The sequence below is a fragment of the Pelodiscus sinensis genome, chromosome 5 (assembly GCF_049634645.1).
Source record: "Pelodiscus sinensis isolate JC-2024 chromosome 5, ASM4963464v1, whole genome shotgun sequence".
Classification (NCBI taxonomy): Eukaryota; Metazoa; Chordata; order Testudines; family Trionychidae; genus Pelodiscus; species Pelodiscus sinensis.
In genome coordinates, this window is record NC_134715.1 from 41,848,032 (window position 1) to 41,870,997 (window position 22,966).

The 22,966-nt window shown below is 36.7% G+C and overlaps 1 protein-coding gene across 6 annotated transcripts in view; it reads right to left on the reverse strand.

Annotated features, from left to right (window-relative positions):
* Nucleotides 1-10,409: 10,409 nt before the first annotated feature.
* The window catches only part of GAB1 (GRB2 associated binding protein 1), a 132,368-nt gene continuing 119,811 nt past the window's right edge, over nt 10,410-22,966 (reverse strand). For 2 of the 6 annotated variants that reach the window (XM_006131771.2, XM_025189015.2), the window contains 5 exons: nt 19,221-19,310; nt 16,833-16,926; nt 16,407-16,530; nt 13,590-13,712; nt 10,410-12,273 (listed from right to left, as the gene is read on the reverse strand). In XM_006131771.2, the coding sequence (XP_006131833.1) occupies nt 12,115-12,273; nt 13,590-13,712; nt 16,407-16,530; nt 16,833-16,926; nt 19,221-19,310 (590 nt within the window). In that variant the 3' untranslated portion in view covers nt 10,410-12,114. Of the gene's footprint in view, nt 12,274-13,589; nt 13,713-14,367; nt 14,444-16,406; nt 16,531-16,832; nt 16,927-19,220; nt 19,311-22,966 lie in introns of all 6 variants that reach the window. The other 4 variants (XM_006131772.2, XM_025189016.2, XM_075929893.1 and 1 more) reach the window with 3 other exon arrangements.

Here is a 22,966-nt window from a genome sequence, read left to right on the forward strand (position 1 = left end):
AGATACTGTTTCACAATATCAACACTGCTTGAAACCCAAATTGTGACGCCATCTCTCTCTCACCCAAAACCAAAACAAAATCTGCTTATCGTATGTCCATTTCAACAATTCAGTGGAACTATGTTAAAACATAATTGACTATACATACTTAATTGTTCATATGTGCTACTAAATTTAAGTACAGTAAGCACTATACTGGATTTATTCAAGTTATAGCATAATGGTGCTTGCAAAATGTTTCATACAAAATGAATAGCATTAAGTATGTTTTTAGTGCACACCCTAAATGTAATGAACTGTAAGTTGACCATATGTAGGGCTGTTTGCGCAATACAGACTCTAAAAAAAATACCACATGTAGGATAATTCCAGCTTTAGTAAACTTGACCCTAAAAAAACCCCATATAATACCTGACAACATATCTGTGTCAAACTTCACTTCAATGCAACTTCAAGTGAAGTAAAAGAACAACATATACCTATGTAGTATCAGAATCTGGACATCAGTTTATTTTTTTTTAGAGTTCCTTGGAGAATGAGTTTCTGTAACTGATGCTGTCTCTTGCTGAACAAAAATCAAAATGAAAAAGATGCTTCTTTTTGTTTTTATTTACCACACTTCTGTGACTGAAAAGCCTCATATACCATGCATATTTATATGGGTTCAATGCAAACACATATCTTATCCTCAAAATCCTAGTTGTAGAATGAAGCCTGATTTCTCTCTGATCAGTTCTTGAGTGACATTGTTTCCTGGCTAAGACTAGAAGCCATCAGGTTCACCTAAAAAAAAAAATCATTTAACTGTGTGACATTGGGCAAGTCACTTGACCTCCGTGTGAAAGTCAATTATGGGTTGAAAATAGGGTATAAAATTGGTATTAAATTGGACTTTACTAAAAGCAGGTGTTGCATATGAAAAAAAGCTTCTAGTACCCTGCTTCTGAGCACTCATATATATGCAGGTGGACTGCTGCATCCACACAGAGCACCAATGACTTCAGGGGAACTCCAGATCTGCCTGTGCCTATAAACTTGTAGGATTGAGGCCTACATCATAGCATTTTAATCTAGTTTCCTCGGTTTTCATACCTTCACCAAGCAAAACAGTTTCCTTCTGAATCATAACCTGGGGCTAGATTTTTAAAAAGTATTTATGTCCCAAAAGGTTTAGATGGATGCCAAGTAGGATTTCCAAATTGCCTAGGCACCTAATTCCACTGACTCCAAGATTACCTAGTTATATGTAGGTTATGTTTGGGTTACATACCTGAATTTTTCATATGAGCTTTATATTTATCCACAATACAGTAATTCCTTTGTTTCTGTAAAAATGCAAATTATTGGTTCATGTACATGTTCTAACTCCTTTTTACATTAACAATTGTTTTAAATAATAATGTGATAGAGCTTTGGTGATTCTTTAACATGTTCATGAGAGTTCTGCTCTCTCTGAAGGAAAATGAAGTAAAAAAGTACCTATTTTCAAAGTCATTGCTTTTCAAATATGACAGATTTTAATTTTCAAATACAATTAATAATAATTTTTAATGATGTCCAAAGACTCAGGAAATCAGTGTGACCTCGACAGATGTGCTATGTCTACAGGAAAATATTTCACAAGCAACATAATGTACTAAGTTCATTAGAATGTGAAAGCAGGGGACTTGAAAATGTGTAGCCAAAGCTGACAGGTGAAGGTGTGACAGTGCTCATACACAGTTTCAGAGAAAGATCACAATCTGACACAAAAAATAAGAAGGCATCTGTAATGAAGAGACTGCATTGTCAGAAGAATAAATGGTAGTCAGCTAAGGGTTCTGAAAGATATTTTTAAAAAGGCACCACTTTTGTTCCCATTTCATTACATGCGGAATATTAATCACAAGTGTGAGAAGTGAAGATGCTACTGAGGATATGCAGTATAAGTGAAATTCTAGCTAGAAGACTTAAAAACGGGGTATAGAGCTTGTGTAGGCCCTCTCCACACAGGGCAAATTTTGCTCTACATAATGAACAGCACTCTTTCTGAAGTTTACCAAGTCTTTAACTATTGCCTACTTGGAGAAGCCAGGAAAGATTCCTGGAGATATAGACCAGGAATATAGTTCTACAAGACACTCTCAAGTGTAAATATAGCACAGATAATTCCCATTTTGAGCAACCACTGGCACAACATAGAAAATTGAATTGAGTTTACCAATCCTTAGCTGAAATGTGTGCATAGAAGTCTTTCAATGTTTTCCCCCAGTCAATATAGTAGAAATCAGAACCCGATCATCAATTGAAAATATTACAAATAATTTCCCCATTCAAGTAAAGAAAACATGCTTGAGTAAGTTGGATGCCAGGTTTCCTGAATTTCAGGCCAATGGATTTTTCCACGGAAAAAATCCCTCCTCCTCATAAATAAAATTCAGAGCTACTTTAAATTATATACAGTATATAGTTCATTCATGAAACAACAGGAAAAAAAAAAGAGAGGAATTAATGCATAAGAGTGTTACACATGATCAGAGGCAGTATAGCCAGCAAAGTCTCTAGCCCTACTTAGACTATACAGGCAGTCCCCGGGTTACGTACAAGATAGGGACTGTAGGTTTGTTCTTAAGTTAAATTTGTATGTAAGTCAGAACTGGTACATATTGTAGGGGAAACTCTAGCCAAACATTTCTCCAGAGCTCAGTTTTATTCTTCCACACCTCACTTCCCTCAGTCCTTTATTCTCAAGCTGAGGTGTCTGCTGAGAAAAGCCGCTCAGCGTCTCCCTGGTCTGCTCGGGGGGGAGGGGGGTGCTAGCTTCGCTTCTCCCTGGTCTGCTGGGGGGAAGCAGCTGGTGTGGGGTTGCCTCATCCCGTTTGTAAGTAGGGATCCGATGTAAGTCGGATCCATGTAACCCGGGGGACTGCCTGTAATTTCTTTGGAGCAGGGATTGTCTTTTTTGTTATGTGAATGTTTTAACATAAGAACTAGGGGGTCACCAAATGAAATTAATAGGTAGCAGGTTTTAAACAAACAAAAGGAAGTATTTCTTCACGCAACTCACAGTCAACCCGTGGAATTCCTTGCCAGAGGATGTTGTGAAGACCAGGACTTTAACAGGGCTCAAAAAAGAACAAGATCATGGAGGTTAGGTCCGTCAATACTTATTAGCCAGGATGTATAAGAATGGTGTCCCTTGCCTCTGTCTGTCAGAGGCTGGAAATTGGTGACAGGGAGGGGTCATTTGATGATTCCCTGTTCAGTTTACTCCCTCTAGTGCATCTGGCATTGCCCACTGTTGGAAGACAGGATGCTGGGTTACATGGACTTTTGGTCTGACCAGTACGGCCGTTCTTATGTTTTTCTCCAGTGCCTCACACCATGGGATCCCGGTATCTGCTTGAGACTCCTACACTTTATAATGCAAATAACAATAGATGAATATATCCTTGTCTCCATGGCATATTTTATCCTATCCTTTTAAAAAAGACTGAGTATTGATTAATTTTGCTTCTCCCTTTGCTATTAAGTAAAACCTTTTTGAATGTTACCGTGTCTCCTTTGTTAAGCTGGACAAAGCTCTCGAGAGATCATCAGTGCCCCTTCTGGCATTGGTCACAGGGTTTCTCTCAAGCAGTTCTGTCTGGTGGGCTGAGCTTGCTGCTTCCAGACTGCAGGGGATGATCTGATGAGCTTGATTACTGGAATTTCTGAGAGTGGCTGCCTCCTATATGCACAAGGTGGAGCTTATCACCAATCAATAGGTCCTAGTTCTGCTTTGTGCTGTTCTTGTGACAGGGTGGGCCAGCAGTGTTGCTAACTCATGATTCAGTATAATGATTGTTTTCCTTAAATCCCCAGCTCCCAGAATCAAGTGGGTATGTGATGATTTCAGCTTTCTTTCTGAACAAAAAAATCAGATGCTTGACCTCATGGCTGTAGAGTAAGCTTCCAAATGTGATTCTAGTGCACTCTAAAGGCTAAATATAATTTTAGGAACCTAACTTTGGGCACATCTAGACTATGGAGTTTTTTTTTCCCAAAAGGAGATATGCAAATTTGGTGCTAATTTGCCTATCTTCTTCCGATTGCATTTTCGAAAGTGGGTCTTTTGAAAATGAAAGTAGTCTGGACGCAGGTTTTTTCCAAAAAAAAAACCAAACCCACTTTTTCGGGGGACAAAACGCTCTTCCTAAAAAAAGGAGGTTTACGCAGTTTTTCGAAAAAGGGGTTTTTTCCCCCCAAAAATTGCATCCAGACTACTTTCACTTTTGAAAGACCCGCTTTTGAAAATGTGATTGGAAGATATGCAAATTAGCACCAAATTTGCATATCTCCTTTTAAAAAAAACAGTCTAGACGTGCCCTTTGAGTACCAGTGGTTTGAACTTTTTACTCTTGATATGTTAATTATTGCTAACTATAGGTTGATCCTCTCTAATCTGGTACTCTTCAGACCTGACCAATTCCAAACAAGAGAATTTTACAAACAAGAGGAGATCAATATTGTCTAGCAGCATTACCGACACTTCCACTGCTTACTGGTCTGTTAAGAGGACATTTAGAGGTAAATTAGAGCTAAATAACAGCACAGAACACTGAGAGTTGGACTGGTGGTTTGTAAACAAACTAGATGGGATCATGGGAAACTTGGCCACACCTATGAAAAGTGCACATCTGTCTAACTAAAATAATTCTGGACGACAGATGTTCCCAGACCAGAGTTCTGGAGTAGAGAAGTTTAACCTGTAATTTAAAAACTCATTTTGAAAATATACCATAGCTTTGTAGTGTGTATTATATACTTGTATTTTTGTAAACTGGCCATGATGTGCAACCTTGAGGGAAGCCTCAATGGAAAGACCAAGATTGAATGACTCTCTCACAAGAGAGTCTCCTGTCATCTGAAGAAGTGGGTTGTGCCCACGAAATCTCATGATATCATCTACATGTTTTGTTAGTCTTTAATCTGCTACTAGACTATTTGTTGTTTAAGTTTTTTCCTCTCACAAGGTGCAGATCAGGCTGGAGGTACTAAGGCAGGGCCGTGTGGGGAAATCTGCAGTTTCCCTAACTTATATGTTGTTTTGTTAACAGAAGATATCTTCTCAAGGCTGTCAGTTTGGCACTTTTCATTAGCATGAGGAGGAGAGAAAAAGTCCCAAAAAGAAGCATTTGATTGTCTGACAAAGTTTCCCGCTACGTAGCTATAACATTTCTAGTCATGTGGCTATCCAACATAATTACAGGTTAGGGAACCAAGAGCCAATATTCTCTCTGAATGATACCATCCATGAAAGTATTCGTAAAGACTACATAATTTAAAAACCTATTGACTTACAAAGTGTGCCAGTGAGGGAAATTTTTTATCAAATAAGTAAAAATAGGACATTATTCATATTATTGGCCCCACCCCATTTTGCCAATTGAAGAAGAAGGGGAAACACAGAGCAACTTTTAAACACAATTAACATGCTATCTTTCAGTAACAAATACTCGGTATTTTAAACATCAGCACCCTCATCTGTAGATAAGTTTTAAAAATAGGTTGACCAAAACATGCCTTTTAGTACAATAATTTAGAGAAAATATTAAAAGTCTTTATGCAAGCTTTTTGTTCTGAATCCAGAACTATCTATATTTCCCTTATTTTGAAACAGAAAACAATTTTTAAAAGTCATAATTACACCTTGAGAAGTATGATTTTATTTGATGCTATACTTCTTATGTGCAGGAGTTCCATTTTCAGTATAATATCACAAAGGCAATCAAGGCATCTAGGTACACAGTATAACAATGCACTTTTTCTCACCACCCACACCACTGAAAGGCAGTTGGAAAAAGCAGCAGACCGCATATTTTAAAACCTTTTATATAACAATGTTCAAACTTTAATGGATCTTTTCAAACTGAATATACAACATGTTCTCATTTTCTTTTTTTTTCCAGGCATAATTTAACCAGGAAGGGCTTAGACACAATGCTGGGTGCTATTAAATACCCTAAGGTATATAGAAAATGTGCTGATTGGTTGAAGGTAATAACTTTGAAAGTTGGCTAGAAAATTAAATTTGACAGACTTCATTATAAGCAGCTTTGATGCCCATATTGTATACTCCTCTGAATAATTTTTTTTTCAATAGACTAAAATCAATTACCTTTTTTATTATTTCAGTTTTAAGTTATTTTCTTCTTGGCTCTTAACAGAAAAGGAAAGGCACTGGTTAATGCTATATTATTTAGAAACAGGAAAATCTCTTGACTGGGAAGCATTGCATAACACACTGTAGTTGAATTTGAATTTACCAAAGTGCTTTTAGTTTATTATATCTTAAGCGTACACATTACATTGCAAAATTCATTTTAAATAGCTAGAAGAACAAAAAGTCAACAAGATGAATTTAATCTGAAAAAGGACGAAAGAGAAATTCTTGGTAGGTAATTTAAACTAGTCTACTACTTCTGTGAGCAAATTCCCAAATGAAATCTTGGCAGTTATGTCCCTAGAGATTTTCTTTGAAGGAGAAACTAAAAGTGAAATACAATGCAAACAGCAGTAGCTTATCCCTTCACCTGAAGGCACACCTTTCAACTAGTCCCATATCTCACCCACCTCCTGTCATCCCACTTCTGGTACTGTAAATCACCTTCATCAGAAGAAATGCTCAATCATTAAAAAAAATAGATTGTAGGAAACTATTCATGTCAAAGAAATTAATCAACATCTCAAACTTTCATCCTTTTTTTAAAAATTGTGTCCCACCTTTTGGCCCTTGAGACAGGTTGAAAATGATAACCTACAGATACTTTACTGCTTGCTAAGTTTTAAAAACCAGTTTGGCTCTCTCTATTTCATCCATGCCAATTAAAATGATTTTCTACAGAGAGAGTAACTGTTGGACAAAAATGCACACTTTTCCGGACTCATTTTCTGGATGATACTGCCACATTGAAGACAGGCAAGAAAGAAACCTTTATGAAAGTGTTTAGTGCCATAACCTGGAACCATTGAGCAAATGAGGAAAGCACGGAGTATGCTCTTCACAACTTAGTATGCCTTTAGATATTAATCAGTTGTTCTGATATTACAGGTGAAAATCCAAACTAATTAAGTTAGAATATAACAGGCTTGCAAAACTGTATTCCCTCGAACATGTGCGTGTGGGGGTTTTTTGTTTTTGCAATAGGCAAGTGAATATCATTCAGTTTTTCATACAAAATTGTAATGGTAAAAAAGGGGAAACAAGATTTGTCTGTGGGCCGATATTTTTTTAGGGCAATTTTGTAAGATTGCAATTTAACACTAACAGCTGTGAATTCTACTTAAAGTCAGAAATACTTTCAACACAGTGGACTGACACAATCAGTATTAGCTCATAATACAGCAGGGAGTCTTTAGACTTGCCTGTGGCCCCCATTTAGCTAAATGAAGCAATGAAATCTAAATTACATTATTAAAATAGCAATACTATGTTACATCTCATAAGCCATGTGTGTGGCAGTGGCAAAACTGCCACAAGTGAAGAGACTGCCAAACAAGCTTCATTTAATAAAATAAATGTCTCAAGTGAGTTAGAATATATTAATGAACACACTTCTGCATCTCCACCTTTTTCCATTAGGGCCACTTTATAAGGCCTTCCACACAGCAGAAACACTGTACAGTAAAACTCCAATAGTCCGGCATCCTATAGTCCGGCACTCCTGATAGTCCAGCATCAAAATGGCAAGAGCCTAGTGAGTGAGCTTCGGCAAAAAATGAGTTACAAGGTAACAGCGGCAGCAGCTGAACTGAGCAAAAAGGGTAAAAAAGGCTTTAAAAAACTAAAACATTACAGTATACTGTATACAGTATGTACAATAAAAAGGGTTAAGAACACTTTATATACAGTATATAATGTATACAGTGTGTGTATATATATATATATATATATATATATATATATATATAAAACCATTTTATAGTACCTCCTGATAGTCCGGCATATCTGATAATCTGGCACCACGTAGGTCCCATAGGTTCCGGATTATCGGAAGTCTACTGTATTTTGCAGTTTGTACATTTCAACAGCTTGTGAGGAAATACACTTAATAAGCAACAATTTATGAAATGTGGCCATTAGTACTTAATAAAAAAGAAACTTAAGATGATGCCCTTTGGTGCCACTGAAATACGAGCATTTTTGAAGTCAGCTTCTTAGTACTCTAAGTACCACATAGTTTTTAGTTTTCATGAATTTCCTTTTGATTTGTTTTTCTCTCTCTCTCCTGTAAGAATGAGTAATCCTGTGGCACCTTAGATATTAACAAATATATATATAGTATCACGAGCTTTCGTAGGCACAAGACTACTCATTTTTAAAGTTACAGACTAACATGGCTACCCTTCTGAGACACTTTCTTCTGTAATAGACCAATATATACATTTTTAAAAACTGCCAAAAAGAGTCAGAATTCTATTTAGTGTCTAACGCAAACAAGGAGGCATCACAAGGAAGAGGGAAACTATGAGAAGATTTGCTAGAGAAGTGCCAAATTTCAGTCTAAGAAGAAACCAACTCTTAGCATGAAACTCTCTTAGCATGAAACTGAAAAATATTTTTGAGTTGCATCCATCCAGTAATTCACAATATACTATAGCAACAAAGCAAGTTGAAGCTTACCTGTTCCTTTAAAAAATCTTAACACATAACCAAGACAAACTTCTATTGCATTCATACCTATTGAGGTCCTTAAAATAGCACCTATTACTATAATACCTGAGTACCTGTATAAAGTTAATAACCAAAAAACACAATAGGCCATTATTCTAACTTTTCCTCTGCTTCCTCTAAATTTAAAATTCAACAGATATAAAAAAGTCAGATTCACAGCAGCAGAACAGATGAGCATGACAACTAACAGGCAGCATACAATCCTACTTTAGTTATGTTATTAGAAACAAAGTACACAATACAGTACCACCCTTACTTTCAACATCCTTGAGGCAGTACAAGCTGACAATAATGTCATACCAAAAATTAATATAAAAAATATATTAAAATACAGAACAGCCAAGAAAACCACAACAATATTGTTTGAAAAGCCTTATATCCATGCTATGTGCAGAGTCTGAAGCTGGTCCTTGATTGTTTTTCGAAAGAAAAACGATAAATACTCAAATTCTGCTCATCGAAACTTAGATCATGGATGTTCTTGAATGAAAAAGTTTAATGTAATGGGAGCTGTAACTCAAGTGAGAATGTAAGTGCACCACAAAGTATGCCTTTTGTCTAGTCAAAGAGGGCTGACATTTTCAACTTTGTGTACCTGAAATTAAGCATTGAAGCCAAAAGGAATCAGAGGTGCTCAGAACTTCTGAAAAATCATTTATTTTAGGTATTTAAATATTGATATGGGTGCCCAAATTTAGGAAACCCAGGTTAAAAAATAAATGGCCCTAAAGCACTAAAATGGTGAAAAGAATCACAGAAATTTTTCAATTGCTACTTGTCTGCTAAGAAGAATACTGGAGTTAAAAATGTATATATGACAGTGGCAAATCCCGACGGGGCCACACTGTCAGGGAATGAAGGAGAGGAGAAAGGGGAGGGAGAAATGCTCTTTTATAAACACCTCCTCCCGCCCTGAATTCTCCCACCCGTCAAGAGAATTGAAAGAAAACTCTGAATTTCAACCCAGTGTTTGAGGCCTCCTCAATGTGTATTTCCATACGAGGGTATAATTTGGCCCTGAACCCCCTTCATAATAGCCCTTTGAAAAGCACCACATTTATTGTTCAGGATAAATAAAAGGTCTGATTCTCCACTAAAACCAGTTTAAAACTGAAATAACTCCAGTGAAGTTCTGAACACTTGCGTGGGATTGGTATGAGATGTGAATTAGCTCCCACCGTCTCTTCTTTAATAGTGTGTATCCATAAAATTAGAAATTAGAATCCCAAATAAGACTACCCCATATTACTTGGACTACCAAATGCATGCTTTGCTTACACATGCTTCATCTGCAGGAAAGTTTGCTCACCAGCAAAAATAATTATGCACGGTAACACATCAATCCTTGAAAGTAATTTGCATTAGGGTAATCCTAATATAATTGTTCCCTTTATTTTTAAAGACATAATCACACCATAGTTTCACTCAAAACCATGGCATTACTTCCGCTGGCTTCAGCAGTCAGGAATTTGGTCCAATTTTTCAGTTTGGTGGTTTTTTTCATCAGCAACTGGCTTTTAAAAATATTTCAGGTTAAGATTCTTAAAAGTACTGTATTATATCTAAAATCTAGCATGTTCACAGAAAAATCTCTGTTTGGTAATGTAGGTACTTTCCCCATATAACTTAATTTTTATTGTTTTGTGATTTAATTTGACAGAGGTTACACATCAAAATTGAACAATTTGATTTATTTAAAATTCACCTCAAAATGCACTGTATTTAGATTTTTATTTAAAAAAAGAACATTGAAAGCATCAAAATATTACTAATTTAAAAAGAACCCTTGTTAAAAATAAAACAGTTTACATATTGTAGATTGGAAAAAAAAACTATGGTAGATTAGGCACAGTACTAAGGCTATCATGACAGAAAACAAGACTAACACACATATACACTCATTCAACATTTAAAAGTCTGGACAAAGAGACAATTTATTTAAAGGCATCTGTGTAAAAAAAGGTGTTAGTCAATTTTCAATCCAGACATAATAAATTTAAGTCATTAATGTATCTGAAGAAAAACTATTTTCTTCCTGACATCTAAAATATGTTTCTAAACCAAGGCAGAGTGTTTTTGGACCTGGGATAGTGAATGAAAAGGATCACAGTATACAAAGCTTTAAATCCTGTACCAGGAAAAAGCAACAAGGGATCACTTAGGCATAGTATCTATTTAAAAAAAACAGATATTAAATATCAGTTGCATAGGGATCTAAATATAAGGCCAAGCAGGAAATTAAGTAAAATAAAGATTTAGGAAGGGCACTATCGTGTCTAAACATAGTATTTCCATTTGAGTTCTATCTAATTCAAAAATCACAGTATCGTGCTAGTACTACAAACAATGAATGTCAAACTGTCCCATTAATTTCAAAATGAAAACCAACATTAGGACTTCTAAGAAATATAAAATTAAATTCGTTGTCTATACCTGATCAGTGTATTAGCACAGCGGTGCTTGGTACGTACCTGATTATTTATATATTCTACCTCCTGTAAATAATATCTAGGTTACTACTTGTTAATAAGTGTGAGATCACAACATTACTGCATGCCATCACTGGTCTGCAGGTTTACTTGATAATTAATTGTTCAATCTTTAAAAGTGTAAGATCCCACCCTGCAGAATCTTCACCCAATCAATACAGAACACTGTCATTAATAAAATACAACAGACATTCACCACTAATAACTAATGTTTAAGCCAGAATACTAGATCCTAAAATCAATATAGTTCATTATTATCAACTCACAGCAATTTTTGTTAGGAAGGTAACCTGTAGACTTCCAAATATTCTTTGCATGTATTAAATATAAAACAGTATTTAACTAAAGTTTATCTGTTGACATTTCAAGTACATTATTAAATTGTGACACTACTTCTACTAAATCATTTGTAAGTAGTTAAAATGTAGTTCAAACATTAATATCCGTATTGACAAGTAGCTTAATTAACCTAGTATTGTAATGTATAGTAGTGTAAGAGAAAATTCTTAAAGTGAATTCGGCATTAAAGTTCATTAACTGCAAATACCTGAACCAACATTTTAACTAAAAAAAGTGCATAAACATAGTAATACTACAAATGTGTTAAATGAAGAACAAAAGGTTTTTCTGGGAGCCAAGCAATACTATTTTTACACATTATTTACATTTTATGAATTATCCAGAGACCACAGGGCACAATTTTAAATCTCAAGATTTCCTTGATGATATATTTAAAACATCTTCTTACTTAGATTTCTTTGATGTATTTTAAGCCTCCATTGACTTCCATCTATTAATTCAAAAAGCTACACACCAGTGAACTGTCAAGTACTGTTCAGTCCAGGACCATGGCAGTTATGGTTCTGTATTTCATCAACATTCATTGTGATAAATGACACTTCTTTTGTTTTTTGAGAAATAGTAGAATTTTCATTTTACACTTTTAGTTGGGGTTTCAGATTCTGTAGACTGCCTCCCATCAGTCCAGGCTTCTCGTGTACTCTTCAATGCTAGTGTTTTCTGTTGGTCAACCACAACATAATCCACTCTTTCATCTGCCACACTGCTCCCTGAACCACTGCTTTTTTTCTGGAAAGGGGAGAGTGACAAAACAGTAAATTAACATATATTTACAATAAAATGAACTCAGGTTCATTTGCAACAGAGCTATGAGTGTAGTAAATATTAAAAAAAATAATACTACATTTAGTGAGTACTGCCTACTCTACTAAACATACTGCATGTGCTTTCACTTATACCTGAGAACAATAAAACAGTGAAAGACATTTCTGATAAAAACTTAGATTTTGTAACAAGACAGCAGACAACACTGATGTATACATAGCTCACAATTTTGCTGATATTTGAAAAAATACAACTGAGAGTTGACAGCCACAGGAGAATCTGAGCAGGAAGGACTAGGTAAGATATACAGGCAGTCCCCGGGTTACGTACAAGATAGGGACTATAGGTTTGTTCTTAAGTTGAATTTGTATGTAAGTCGAAACTGGCTCCAGATTCAGCCGCTGCTGAAACTGATCAGCGTCTGACTACAGGAAGCCCTAGGCAGAGTTGCTCTGCCCCCGGCTTCCTGGAATCAGCCGCTGATCAGTTTCAACAGCGGCTGAATCTGGACTCCTGGGACAGAACAGCTGGGGCACTGCCGGGTAGGTCCCCGCAGGACCAACCCGGCAGCACCCCAGCTGCTCTATCCCAGGCGTCCTGCAACAAAAGCCTGGTCTGCTGGGGGGGGGGGGGGCGGCGCACTAGTTGCGCCCCCTCCCCCCCAGCAGACCAGGGAGACCCGAGCAAAGCCGCGGAGGCGCAGAGGTCCTGCCGCCTCTGCGGCTTTGCTCGGGTCTCCCTGCTGTGCTGGGGGAGTCCCCCCCCCCAGCACAGCAGGGAGACCCGAGCAAAGCCGCACAAGCGGCGGGGTCCCCCGCCTCTGTGGCTTTGCTCCGGGGCAAAAGAGCAAAGCCGCACGGGTAGCGGGGTCCCGCCGCCTGTGCGGCTTTGCTCGGGTCTCCCTGCTGTGCTGGGGGGGGACTCCCCCCCAGCACAGCAGGGAGACAGGAGCAAAGTTGCAGAGGCAGGGGACCCCGCCGCCTGTGCGGCTTTGCTCCGGGGCAAAGGAGCAAAGCCGAACGGGCAGCGGGGTCCCGCCGCCTGTGCGGCTTTGCTCGGGTCTCCCTGCTGTGCTGGGGAGTCCCCCCCAGCACACCAGGGAGACCTGGAGCAGCTTTTCTTGCCCCGGAGGACGCGGTGAAGTTGCTGGTTTGCCTTTTTTTTTTTTTTTTTAAACTGAGTAGGAGATTCCAGTTTAAATTTGCAACAACTCTCATATTCTTCATGCAAAACAGTTTTGTACATTAGATCAGTCTTTTTTTAACAGTTATTGCATTTACCTTACGAGGTGGAGTAGATTTCCCAGAATCTAGATCCAGATCTAAATATTCTACTTGTTTATCTCCTTTGGGTTTTACCACAGGGCTACTTCCTCCGTCAAGACTGTTGCTGCCAAACAAAATCTGAAAATATAATAAAAATAGTCAAATCAGCAACAATGAACATTCTAATATTCTACTTAGTCTATAAAACACTAATATCTAAACAGTCCAGATTTGGGAATTCAACAAGGAAATCTTCTGGTGTGGTAAATAATGCATAGTTTATAGTCTATTCTTAATAAACTAACAATATTCAAAATAAAAATTAAGTTTAACTAATGTTGATCTTGGGACACAGAGTCAAAAGACTGGAGGGGAGGAGGGGGAGTCAAGCTTCAGATAGACACTCCAAAAAGATTGTGTCTAATTCTGACACACAAAAACTAGCTAAACATATTGTATAGATTTTCTGATTGACACTATGTGTCTCAAGTTTAACATTACTTAAATAAAAACTTTTGTATTTCACTGTATTTCGATTAATAGTCATTCGATAAAAACCCAGCCTTATAATATTAGTAAAGTTTTGACCAAAAAAAACCAAAAAACCCAACCCCTTTGCATTTCATTCAAAAGCTATCATTGTAACTAATTTGAAAATCCAAAAGAATTAATCAGTTGATAAAACTGCAAAGGTTTATTCTAGCTCTAGAAAATTTGGACAGGACTGCCTAAAATGAACTAAATTATATTGCATTAACCTTGTTTTCAATTAGCCCAGATTTTACCACCTCACCTCCTCTGTCCTCTCCCAGCCTGATCCCTCCCTCTTAACAGGTGTTATAGGAACAGTACAATAGAAGGACTCTTCTCTAAAAGATAAAGAAAAAAAAAGGAAGACAGAGGGCAGCAGTCAGCAAAAAAAGAAGAGCAGGCAGAAGGAAAGACAGGGTAAGGCTGACAGCAACTTGAAAGGAAATGCTGAATATTGTTTATTTAACTAAATTAAACAGAAGTATGACATGTGGGAATAAGATATATTAAAGTCAATGACAGAAAAGGATGAGAAAATTATGAACCCTTTTTAAGTTGTAGCTGAATCAATGAAAAATTTCCAAAATTTTATATAATATCAGTGCATTTTATAAACCTAATACTTTATAGCCATCTCAAAAATCACTGGGGAAAAAAACCCAATGCTTGAAGAGCTGATTTAGGTGGGGGCTTGTTCAGTTTTGTTTTTTAAATATTCCAGTACACAATTTATTCCATTATCACCAATGCCTCAATTAAGCATATGAGTTTTTACGAACATCTTTCTAAGGGCTTTACTGTAGTTCATATATAAAGTATGTTTTATTGCCTATATCATTGTTTCTGGCATGTGTAAAAACATTAATCTTTATGTAGAAAAGGGTCTATATTTCACTCAATTCCAAAAGCAGGATGTGTCCATTAAAAACAAACCCACAAAGTCTTAAAATATAGTTAAAAGAACAAAAAGGATTTGATACCAAAACCTAGACAAATGAGAGATGTATGAAGATAGAAAATTTTATGAGCAATGGACCATCCTCTAGCTATGAAATTAAATGCATTTGTTTAAGTTTAAAATTAAATTTCTTAAGCAGCATCTTGGTCTAGTGACCTGAACACAGATCAGGAAAAAGAAATGCCTGATTTCTAATTCTGATTCTGCTATTAATTTGCTGCATAGCTTAAGGTAATTTACAACCACTGTGTCTCAGTTTCACCATCTGAAAATGGGACCTATCACTGCTTACTTACCAGTAACTCCTTAACAGGGCTGTTGTGAGGATCAGTTAATGCTTGCACAGTGCTTTAAAGTATTACTATTTGTATTTTAATTCCTACTAAATAAGAATCTAAGCAGCACTTATATATAAGTGATGAGGAAAATATAAAAACTTAAAATAGCTATTACATGCCCAAGTTGAAAAGTTTGGCTACAGATATCATGAACTTTCCCAAAGTTCAAGAGTGCTCTGAACTCTGTTTTTCTTAGGAATGTACTAACCTTTTATTTTAAAATGCAACTACAAATTCTGTTTCTATTTGGGTAAAACATGCATCACTCATGATACATTTGGTGAACACCTTAATGTAATGTACACACAGTTAGCAACTTCTATACACTATCTGATGTGAGCAAGTGAAATGAAATTCAGTTCACTTTTTCTAACAATTTCTTGGATAACTATACTAAAAGCAAATTGCTATCTGAAGAAATACAGACACAATATAATCATTATTATTTTATCTTATATATAAAATACCTATTTTTTTAAAAAAGGAGTATAATAAACATACATATTTTTAGAAGAACTTGAACAAGAAATATTAATGGAGATGTCTTACGACTTTTTTGTTCCTTCTTATGTTTCTTGCAAATATGTTTAATTGCAACATTTCTTTTTCAAAAGGCCTCTGGTATAGCTTGAGAATACTAGCATTATTTATTTCCACTGAAACAGATTACTTACTGATGCATAGCTCAGGAACAATAATTACAGAAAGGAGAAGACAGAGAGCTTGAGAAAGAATGTATTTTAAATCACTCTGTTCAAAGATGTCTTACTCTCAACATATATGGTAGACATACTAACCTTACTCTTTAGTGAGCAACTCTACTCTGAACTCTCTCACTCCTACAATGTTAAAACAAAGCTAAAATTATAGGAAGAAAAAAGCTTTCTTTTTGTTTGGATGCAGAAAATGTAAAGAAAAGTTTGCCGACTGGAAGAAGGATTTGTGTTTGCATGATTTAAAAGGACTGCACAGGAAGAGAGTAGTTAAGATGTAGATTTTACATACTGGGTCTTCAGTGGACAGATTTGGATTCATGGATACATAATTCTCTTCACTGTCGTGCGAGTCACTGCTGGAAGTTGTGCTATGAACTGAATCCGGTCTGGGAGACATAGGAAACCTGGAGGAGCTAATTACCAGGAATTATTTTACAAACAATCAAACTAGAATATTTTAAAACTCCTGGTAAACAAAGAAAAAAGTATATTAGAACTTAAAACTCATAGTCAACTTTACCACAATTGAGTTTTCAGGTTATGTACTGTCCTTTTTATTTTACAAATTATATTAATTATATGTACACATCTAACACATGCTTGCACATATGGCTGTGTGCGCACGCGCGCGCGCGCGCACACACACACACACACACACACACACACACATCAGTCTGCTAGAAACACCGAAAAAGAAAAGATCACAGAGACTTACTCTCGTGCAAAACTTCTGGTGATAGGAGACCTAACGGGGGCTTGCAATTCTTCCCATTCTGGCAGAGGTTTTATTTCTAGTGGAGCTGGTTTTACTATATAAACAAACAAACAAACAAACAATCTTAAAGCACAGAACATTTGAAAACAAATATAAATTCAGCGGCTATTTCAAGGCTAACAATGCATAAAAATCAATATAATTCGTTTTATTTTAAGTCACCATTAAGTGAAAAATTTCCACATAAATTGCAAAATACACCTCTCAGGAAATTTGGTTTATTTCTGAAAGGTTTCTGAACCACTGTGTTATAAACTTTCCAGAATAATAATGATGTTGATAATGAATGCCTCCACTAATTGAGAATTTTGAAAGCTGAAGATCAACATGAGAATCTATTCTGAAAATGGCACTCTCAGATTCTAAATTTTTTGTGCCACAATGACTTATCAAATTGGCTCAGTTCATAAGTAAAAAACTAGGGGTATAGTTTTGGTTGCTAGCCTTTTATTTAAAAAAAACTGCTGGCCCTGAAAACTCTATATTTGAAATATTTTCTTGGCTCACGCAACTTTGTCAATGAGAAAGACTCTGAAGACCCAGTTCTGCATTCACGCATTTGCAACCTCATTATTAAGGTGGTAGAGGTAAAAGCGAGGCATTTAACTGGAATTTTTAGTTAAATTGATGAGGCATGAATCAGAATAGAATCCAGCTTCCATAGGTATTTTAGTTTTCTGTAGTGCTTAACTTGAGAGAAAAGGATAAGAAACATTCCACCACCATTAACCTCAGGTGATAGGATTCTGAGAAATGTGTCATTTTTACACAATTTACAGTGTAAATCCATACCATAAACTAAAAATGAAATTAAGAATAAGTAATCTGAGCTGTGCAAACAAACACCAATGGATTTCTCTATTGCAAGACTTGTAAGGAAGGCTCTTAACCATTAATCTTAGTTTTTAATCATACTTGCGATTTAAAATACAGTTATGAGTGATTAATACATTATTATTATTATTATTTTCACAAAACAGACAAAATTAAATATCAGCTACACAGGATTGTTGACAGCCCATCTGACTGTTGTCAGATCAACCTACTTACCAATATCCAACATCAGACAACTGAAATTTAGTTAATCTGCAGTGAAGCCTGTAAAAGTGGCCACTTGTGGGACTGACAAAAATCAACTGCTTAACAGAGGTACTCTTATAAGAGGGAGCAGAACTTACTCTCTACAGATAGGGGACTATTTTCAGACAGTTTTAGGATTAAAGGGTATCTAAAAACGTCAGCCCTTGGTACAGATTTCAAAGTAAATATGTTTTTAAAAATGAAATGCTACAGATAAATAATTATTGGGCTTACTCACAACAAACCTTTCTCTACTGCAGTTAAAACCTACATGTAGCTCAGTGGGTATCAGCACACATCAGTAACTTATGATGAACCAGGTTCTGCTATCTTAATTCATGCTTAGCAATGTCTTATTTAACAGGCAGTCCCATTGATTTAAAACAATCCCAATAATTTATTTCCATGAACTGCTTTAGGAATAAGGTGCCATGCAGAGTGAGTTAGGGTGGAAGAACTAAATTTATCTAAGCAACAAACACACTACTGGATGAGTGGCTAGGGTGGATGCCACCACAGTTCAAAAGCTTTATAAGGCATGAGGCTGAATAGCCGCTACAATCAACAGCCCAAATTCAACTACTGTAGACATGTAATAAGATCTTGAGTCAAAGCCCACTGAAATCAGCACGTCAGTCTATCTATGTCAATAGGCTTTGGTTCAAGCCCTAAATGCATCTGATGAAGCATGCTTAAAAATAAGTTTGCCATTTGTATGTATTTGTCCTAGCCCATGTGACTGTACTCAATACCTGCACAGTTACTGCTTATAATGAGCCAGTCAGACCCGACCTTCAAAATACTCATTAAAAATGTAAATGAAATCACTGTATTAATATGATCAATCTTCTGCTGCACCTTGACATCTGGTTAACAGCAGATTAATTACCTATGACATTTATGTTATCTCTTGATTGGAAGTTGTTTCAAACAACATACTGGTAGATCACATACCCATGTTTTTAAATAAAAATTAAATCTGAAATATGAGTAGCTATAAACTGAACAGAACAAAACTTGTCCATATAAAAATGTTAACTTCTGGTAAATCTTTATTTTACTATTCAAAATGTAAGGATGTTTCCCCCCTGCATGAGACACACGTTGATTAGCAAGTAAAATATGCCCAATATTTTAGATTACAACATTAGAAGTGACAATGCTTTATTAAGAGTTTAACCTTTAAAAAAACATACTTTTAAAAATAAATACAAAGCCCCATACAACATACAGTGCTATAGTACATACCCTTTCTTCTTGTAGCAAAGTCACCTATGGTTTGTGAATCAGTTCGCTCTAAACCATGTGGTTTAGGTCTTAAAATTTTAGGACTTTGACCTAATTGGTAAAAAGAAGACTCTCTTAATGTTTGTTTTATAATTGGAAAAAAATGGAATTCTGCAAATAAGCCGCAGAACCCCTTGCAGAAAGGTTAACTGGCATAAGCATAGGCAAGCTGCTGAGGGAGAGTTTTACAGTCCAGCTAGGTCTCATGCCAGGGCTTAAGCACCACTCTAAAGGAACAAAACATTGCATGCAAGAACCTACAAGCAAGATGTACATAAAGGGCAGAAAGCTATTTAAAAAAAAAAACATTTCTGTTGAATTATTTTATAGTTTATATAAAAATGTTGCTATGTGAGAGGAACATTTAATAAGATATGGAAAACGATTATTCTTTCAAATGTGTTATAATGAAATTGTAATGGCTAGTTTAAATGAATTTCCACTATATTAATCTTTTTCCGCTAGTGATCGTCTGTAAATATTACCTTAAAAATCCACAAAAGTCCTACTATTTTTCATCCAGGTAAGTCTTTGGGGAGTCTTTTTCATATTTTATTTGCTGACTCTTCTCACAAAGGCCTGTATCAAGCTGTCCTCTGACCCCAAGAAAGAAGACATGACTTTCTCTTGGTATCAAAGTCATTCTGTAGAACAGGATTTTCAAACTCTGAGTTGCTGCTTCTAAGGGCAAGCCATTAACCGGCCACGACAGGCTGTTTACCTGCGCATTTCAGCTCCCATTGGTCATGGTTCACTGTTCTTGGACAATGGGCGCTGCAAAAAGCAGTGTCCTGGTCTACACCTCTTCCCGCAGCTCCCATTAGCCAGGAACAGTGATCTGCGGCCAACAGGAGCTGTAATCGCCCATACTTGTAGAGGTGCAGGTAAACAAAGCTGCGGCCCAGAGTTTGAAAATCCCTGTAGTAGAGGATTAATTCCAAATTTAATTCTGAGCTATAGGCTATGGTATAAACTTAAGTCTGCATATTTCTGATCCAGCAGAGCTGCCACTGATGTCAACAGGCGGTCTGGATAAAGAACAAGAATAATGTACTCTTATGCACTCTTAATGTAAATAGAGCCAAACATTTCAGACTGTATTCCTAAAGACAGGATCTGAAATCCATATTTAGTCACACAAATAAAAATGTGTCCTAATTTTCAGAGGCGCTTACTACCTGCTGCTCCGACTTATTTATAAACCTCACTTTAGGCACTCATGTTTGAATAATTTGACAGAAACGTTCCTATAACTATTTATTATTCTCTATCTTACTGTTGTATTCATATATGTTGTTACTAGAAGTCTTACCTGTCAATTCTTCGGTCCTTAAGGGAAGGGGGCTGGAGATGTGGGTGGTGCGGGAGTCAGGGCAGGGACAGGCCTGGCCAAAGAGTTAGCAGGCCCAAAGCGGCACACTGCGGTTGACTATGCTACGCATCTGGGTGGCTCCCAGCCAGGGCAGCAAGCAAGCGAGTGGCCAGGCAGCACAGGGCCCTGAAGGTGCAGGGCCCAAGGCAACCACCTTGCTCGCTGGGCCTGGGCAGGGGCTTGGCAATGGTGGAGACTCAGGGAAGGAGGTTAGGAGTGTGGAGGGTGCAGGAGTCAGGGTTAGGGTGTAAGGAGGGACTCAAGGCAGAGTTTGGGTGCCTCAGTAGTCAGGGCGGGGGGCTCTCAGGGGAGGGAGTAGAGGCACCCACTGTCTGCTCCCCAGGGCCAATGGCTTCTCCCCCACCTTACGGTTGCTTTCATGTTTCACACAGGTTGATTAACTGCAATAACTAATTAGCTAGGCTTAACTACAAACTCTTACTAAGTTGTGAAGTAAATTTCTCTTTTACTTTTTCCTTCTATTGTACATTAAACCTATAAACTTGCACTGGAGATACCATAAGCTCAAGCTATAGTATCTGATACAGTATAGTATAATGTTATTACTAGATGATAACAAATATTAATGGACAACGTTTAGATCTAAGAAGCTATATTAGAAAACTGAAGTTATTTAAAGGTATTCCATAAGAGACCCCTCCAAGAAAGTTTTATTTCCTAGGCAACTTGACCACAAAATACTCCATACAGTTCGGACCAGGTTGTCCATTTTAAATATAGATATGATCAATGTAATTGTAAACAGTAAATCATCATAAAGTAGGTCTATATTTAGTGGAGGCCTACTAGTAGCTGTTCTTAGCCCCCATGCTATTTAACACTGTTAATCAATGATGCGGAAAAAATATATATAGTCATTACTAATACAGTTTGCAGCTGACATAAAAAATTGGAAGCTTCAGAGGGTAGCCGAGTTAGTCTGTGAAGTGCTACCTGACCATTTTCTGTTTTTTAAGTTTATCCTGTACAGACTAACAAAACATGTAAATGGTATCATGAGCTTTCATGGGAGAGTGGTAAATAATGAAGAGGACTAGCCAGTAATAGGCAGCTATCTGGATCCCTGAGTAAACTGGGTGCAAATAGACATGCCAATTTTAACATGGCCAAATGTAAATGTACAGATCTAGGAATAAAGAATGTAGGTCACACTTAAAGGATGGGAGACTTTATCCTGGGAAGATAGCAGTGAGACTTGCTAAATGTTTCAAAGCGTTCACCCTAAATATCACATAGATTTTTGCAGTCAAGAGAACTGACAATTTCTTAGACAAAAAGAAAGAATTGTAATTGTCTTGTAAGCTAAAGACTTTAACAACTATCTGAAACTTTGATTCAAGTGGCATAAGACCTGGAAGTACTGGTGAAATGCCAAAAGAGGTAGAATAGCTTTAAAATGATTACCTGCAAATTACATTCTGGGTTCTTGTGTGACAATTTTTCATTGGCAAAACCTGGCTCTGAGTATCACCTAGTCAAGGTAATTCAGAATTAAATTTACATTCTTTAATAATTAAATAATCTGTCTAACTTCTGAATGTTACTGTAGAATTGCTTGGTTGAACTGATGTGAGCCATCCCATAATTCCATTGGCATATAAATTTGATTAGAAATAAATAAGGATACATAGTTCCACATCAATACCAGAATCACCCACCCACTCATATCAGACTAGAGCCTAAGACATAAGTTTATCTTTATATGAATTAATTTAACTGATTTATTATCTCTTGAAAACTACCACCCTATGTGGTCAATTTTTCCTGTCTGTAAACACTAGAATCTAATCAACTTTATTTGCCTTTTGTAATTTTTATCTGCTTTAAAAGCAATGTTAACTAATAAAACACATCAATTTATAATCCTTCTTCATTTTGTACTTCTGCTAAGGAGCATAAATATGAATAAGAGCAGCAATCTAAAGAACAGCGAGAAGCCTACCAGAGGTAAGTGATTAATCAAATTATTTAACCGCTGTATGTAACTCGTCTTTAATGTGGCTGGTAGGTGTCCAATACCACTACCATGACTTCTTATTCTAGCTCTGTTAATGATTCTGTAGTGTCTTTGGAAATGTAGTCAATCTTTCTAAGTTGTGGTTTATGTAATACAGGGTATATACATAAACCACATCTTAATTTATTGTTCGCAAAGGGCTTTGGGTTCCTCTGTGCAGTAGCAGGAAGAGCATCACAAAAGAGCTCTTCTATGTCTCAAGGGCTGAACATAGTGAGTCCACAGTACTTTCAACTCTTGGCATCCCAAGAGTTTGGTGCAAAAACAATGATTTTGTGGCAACATACTGTTCTACCT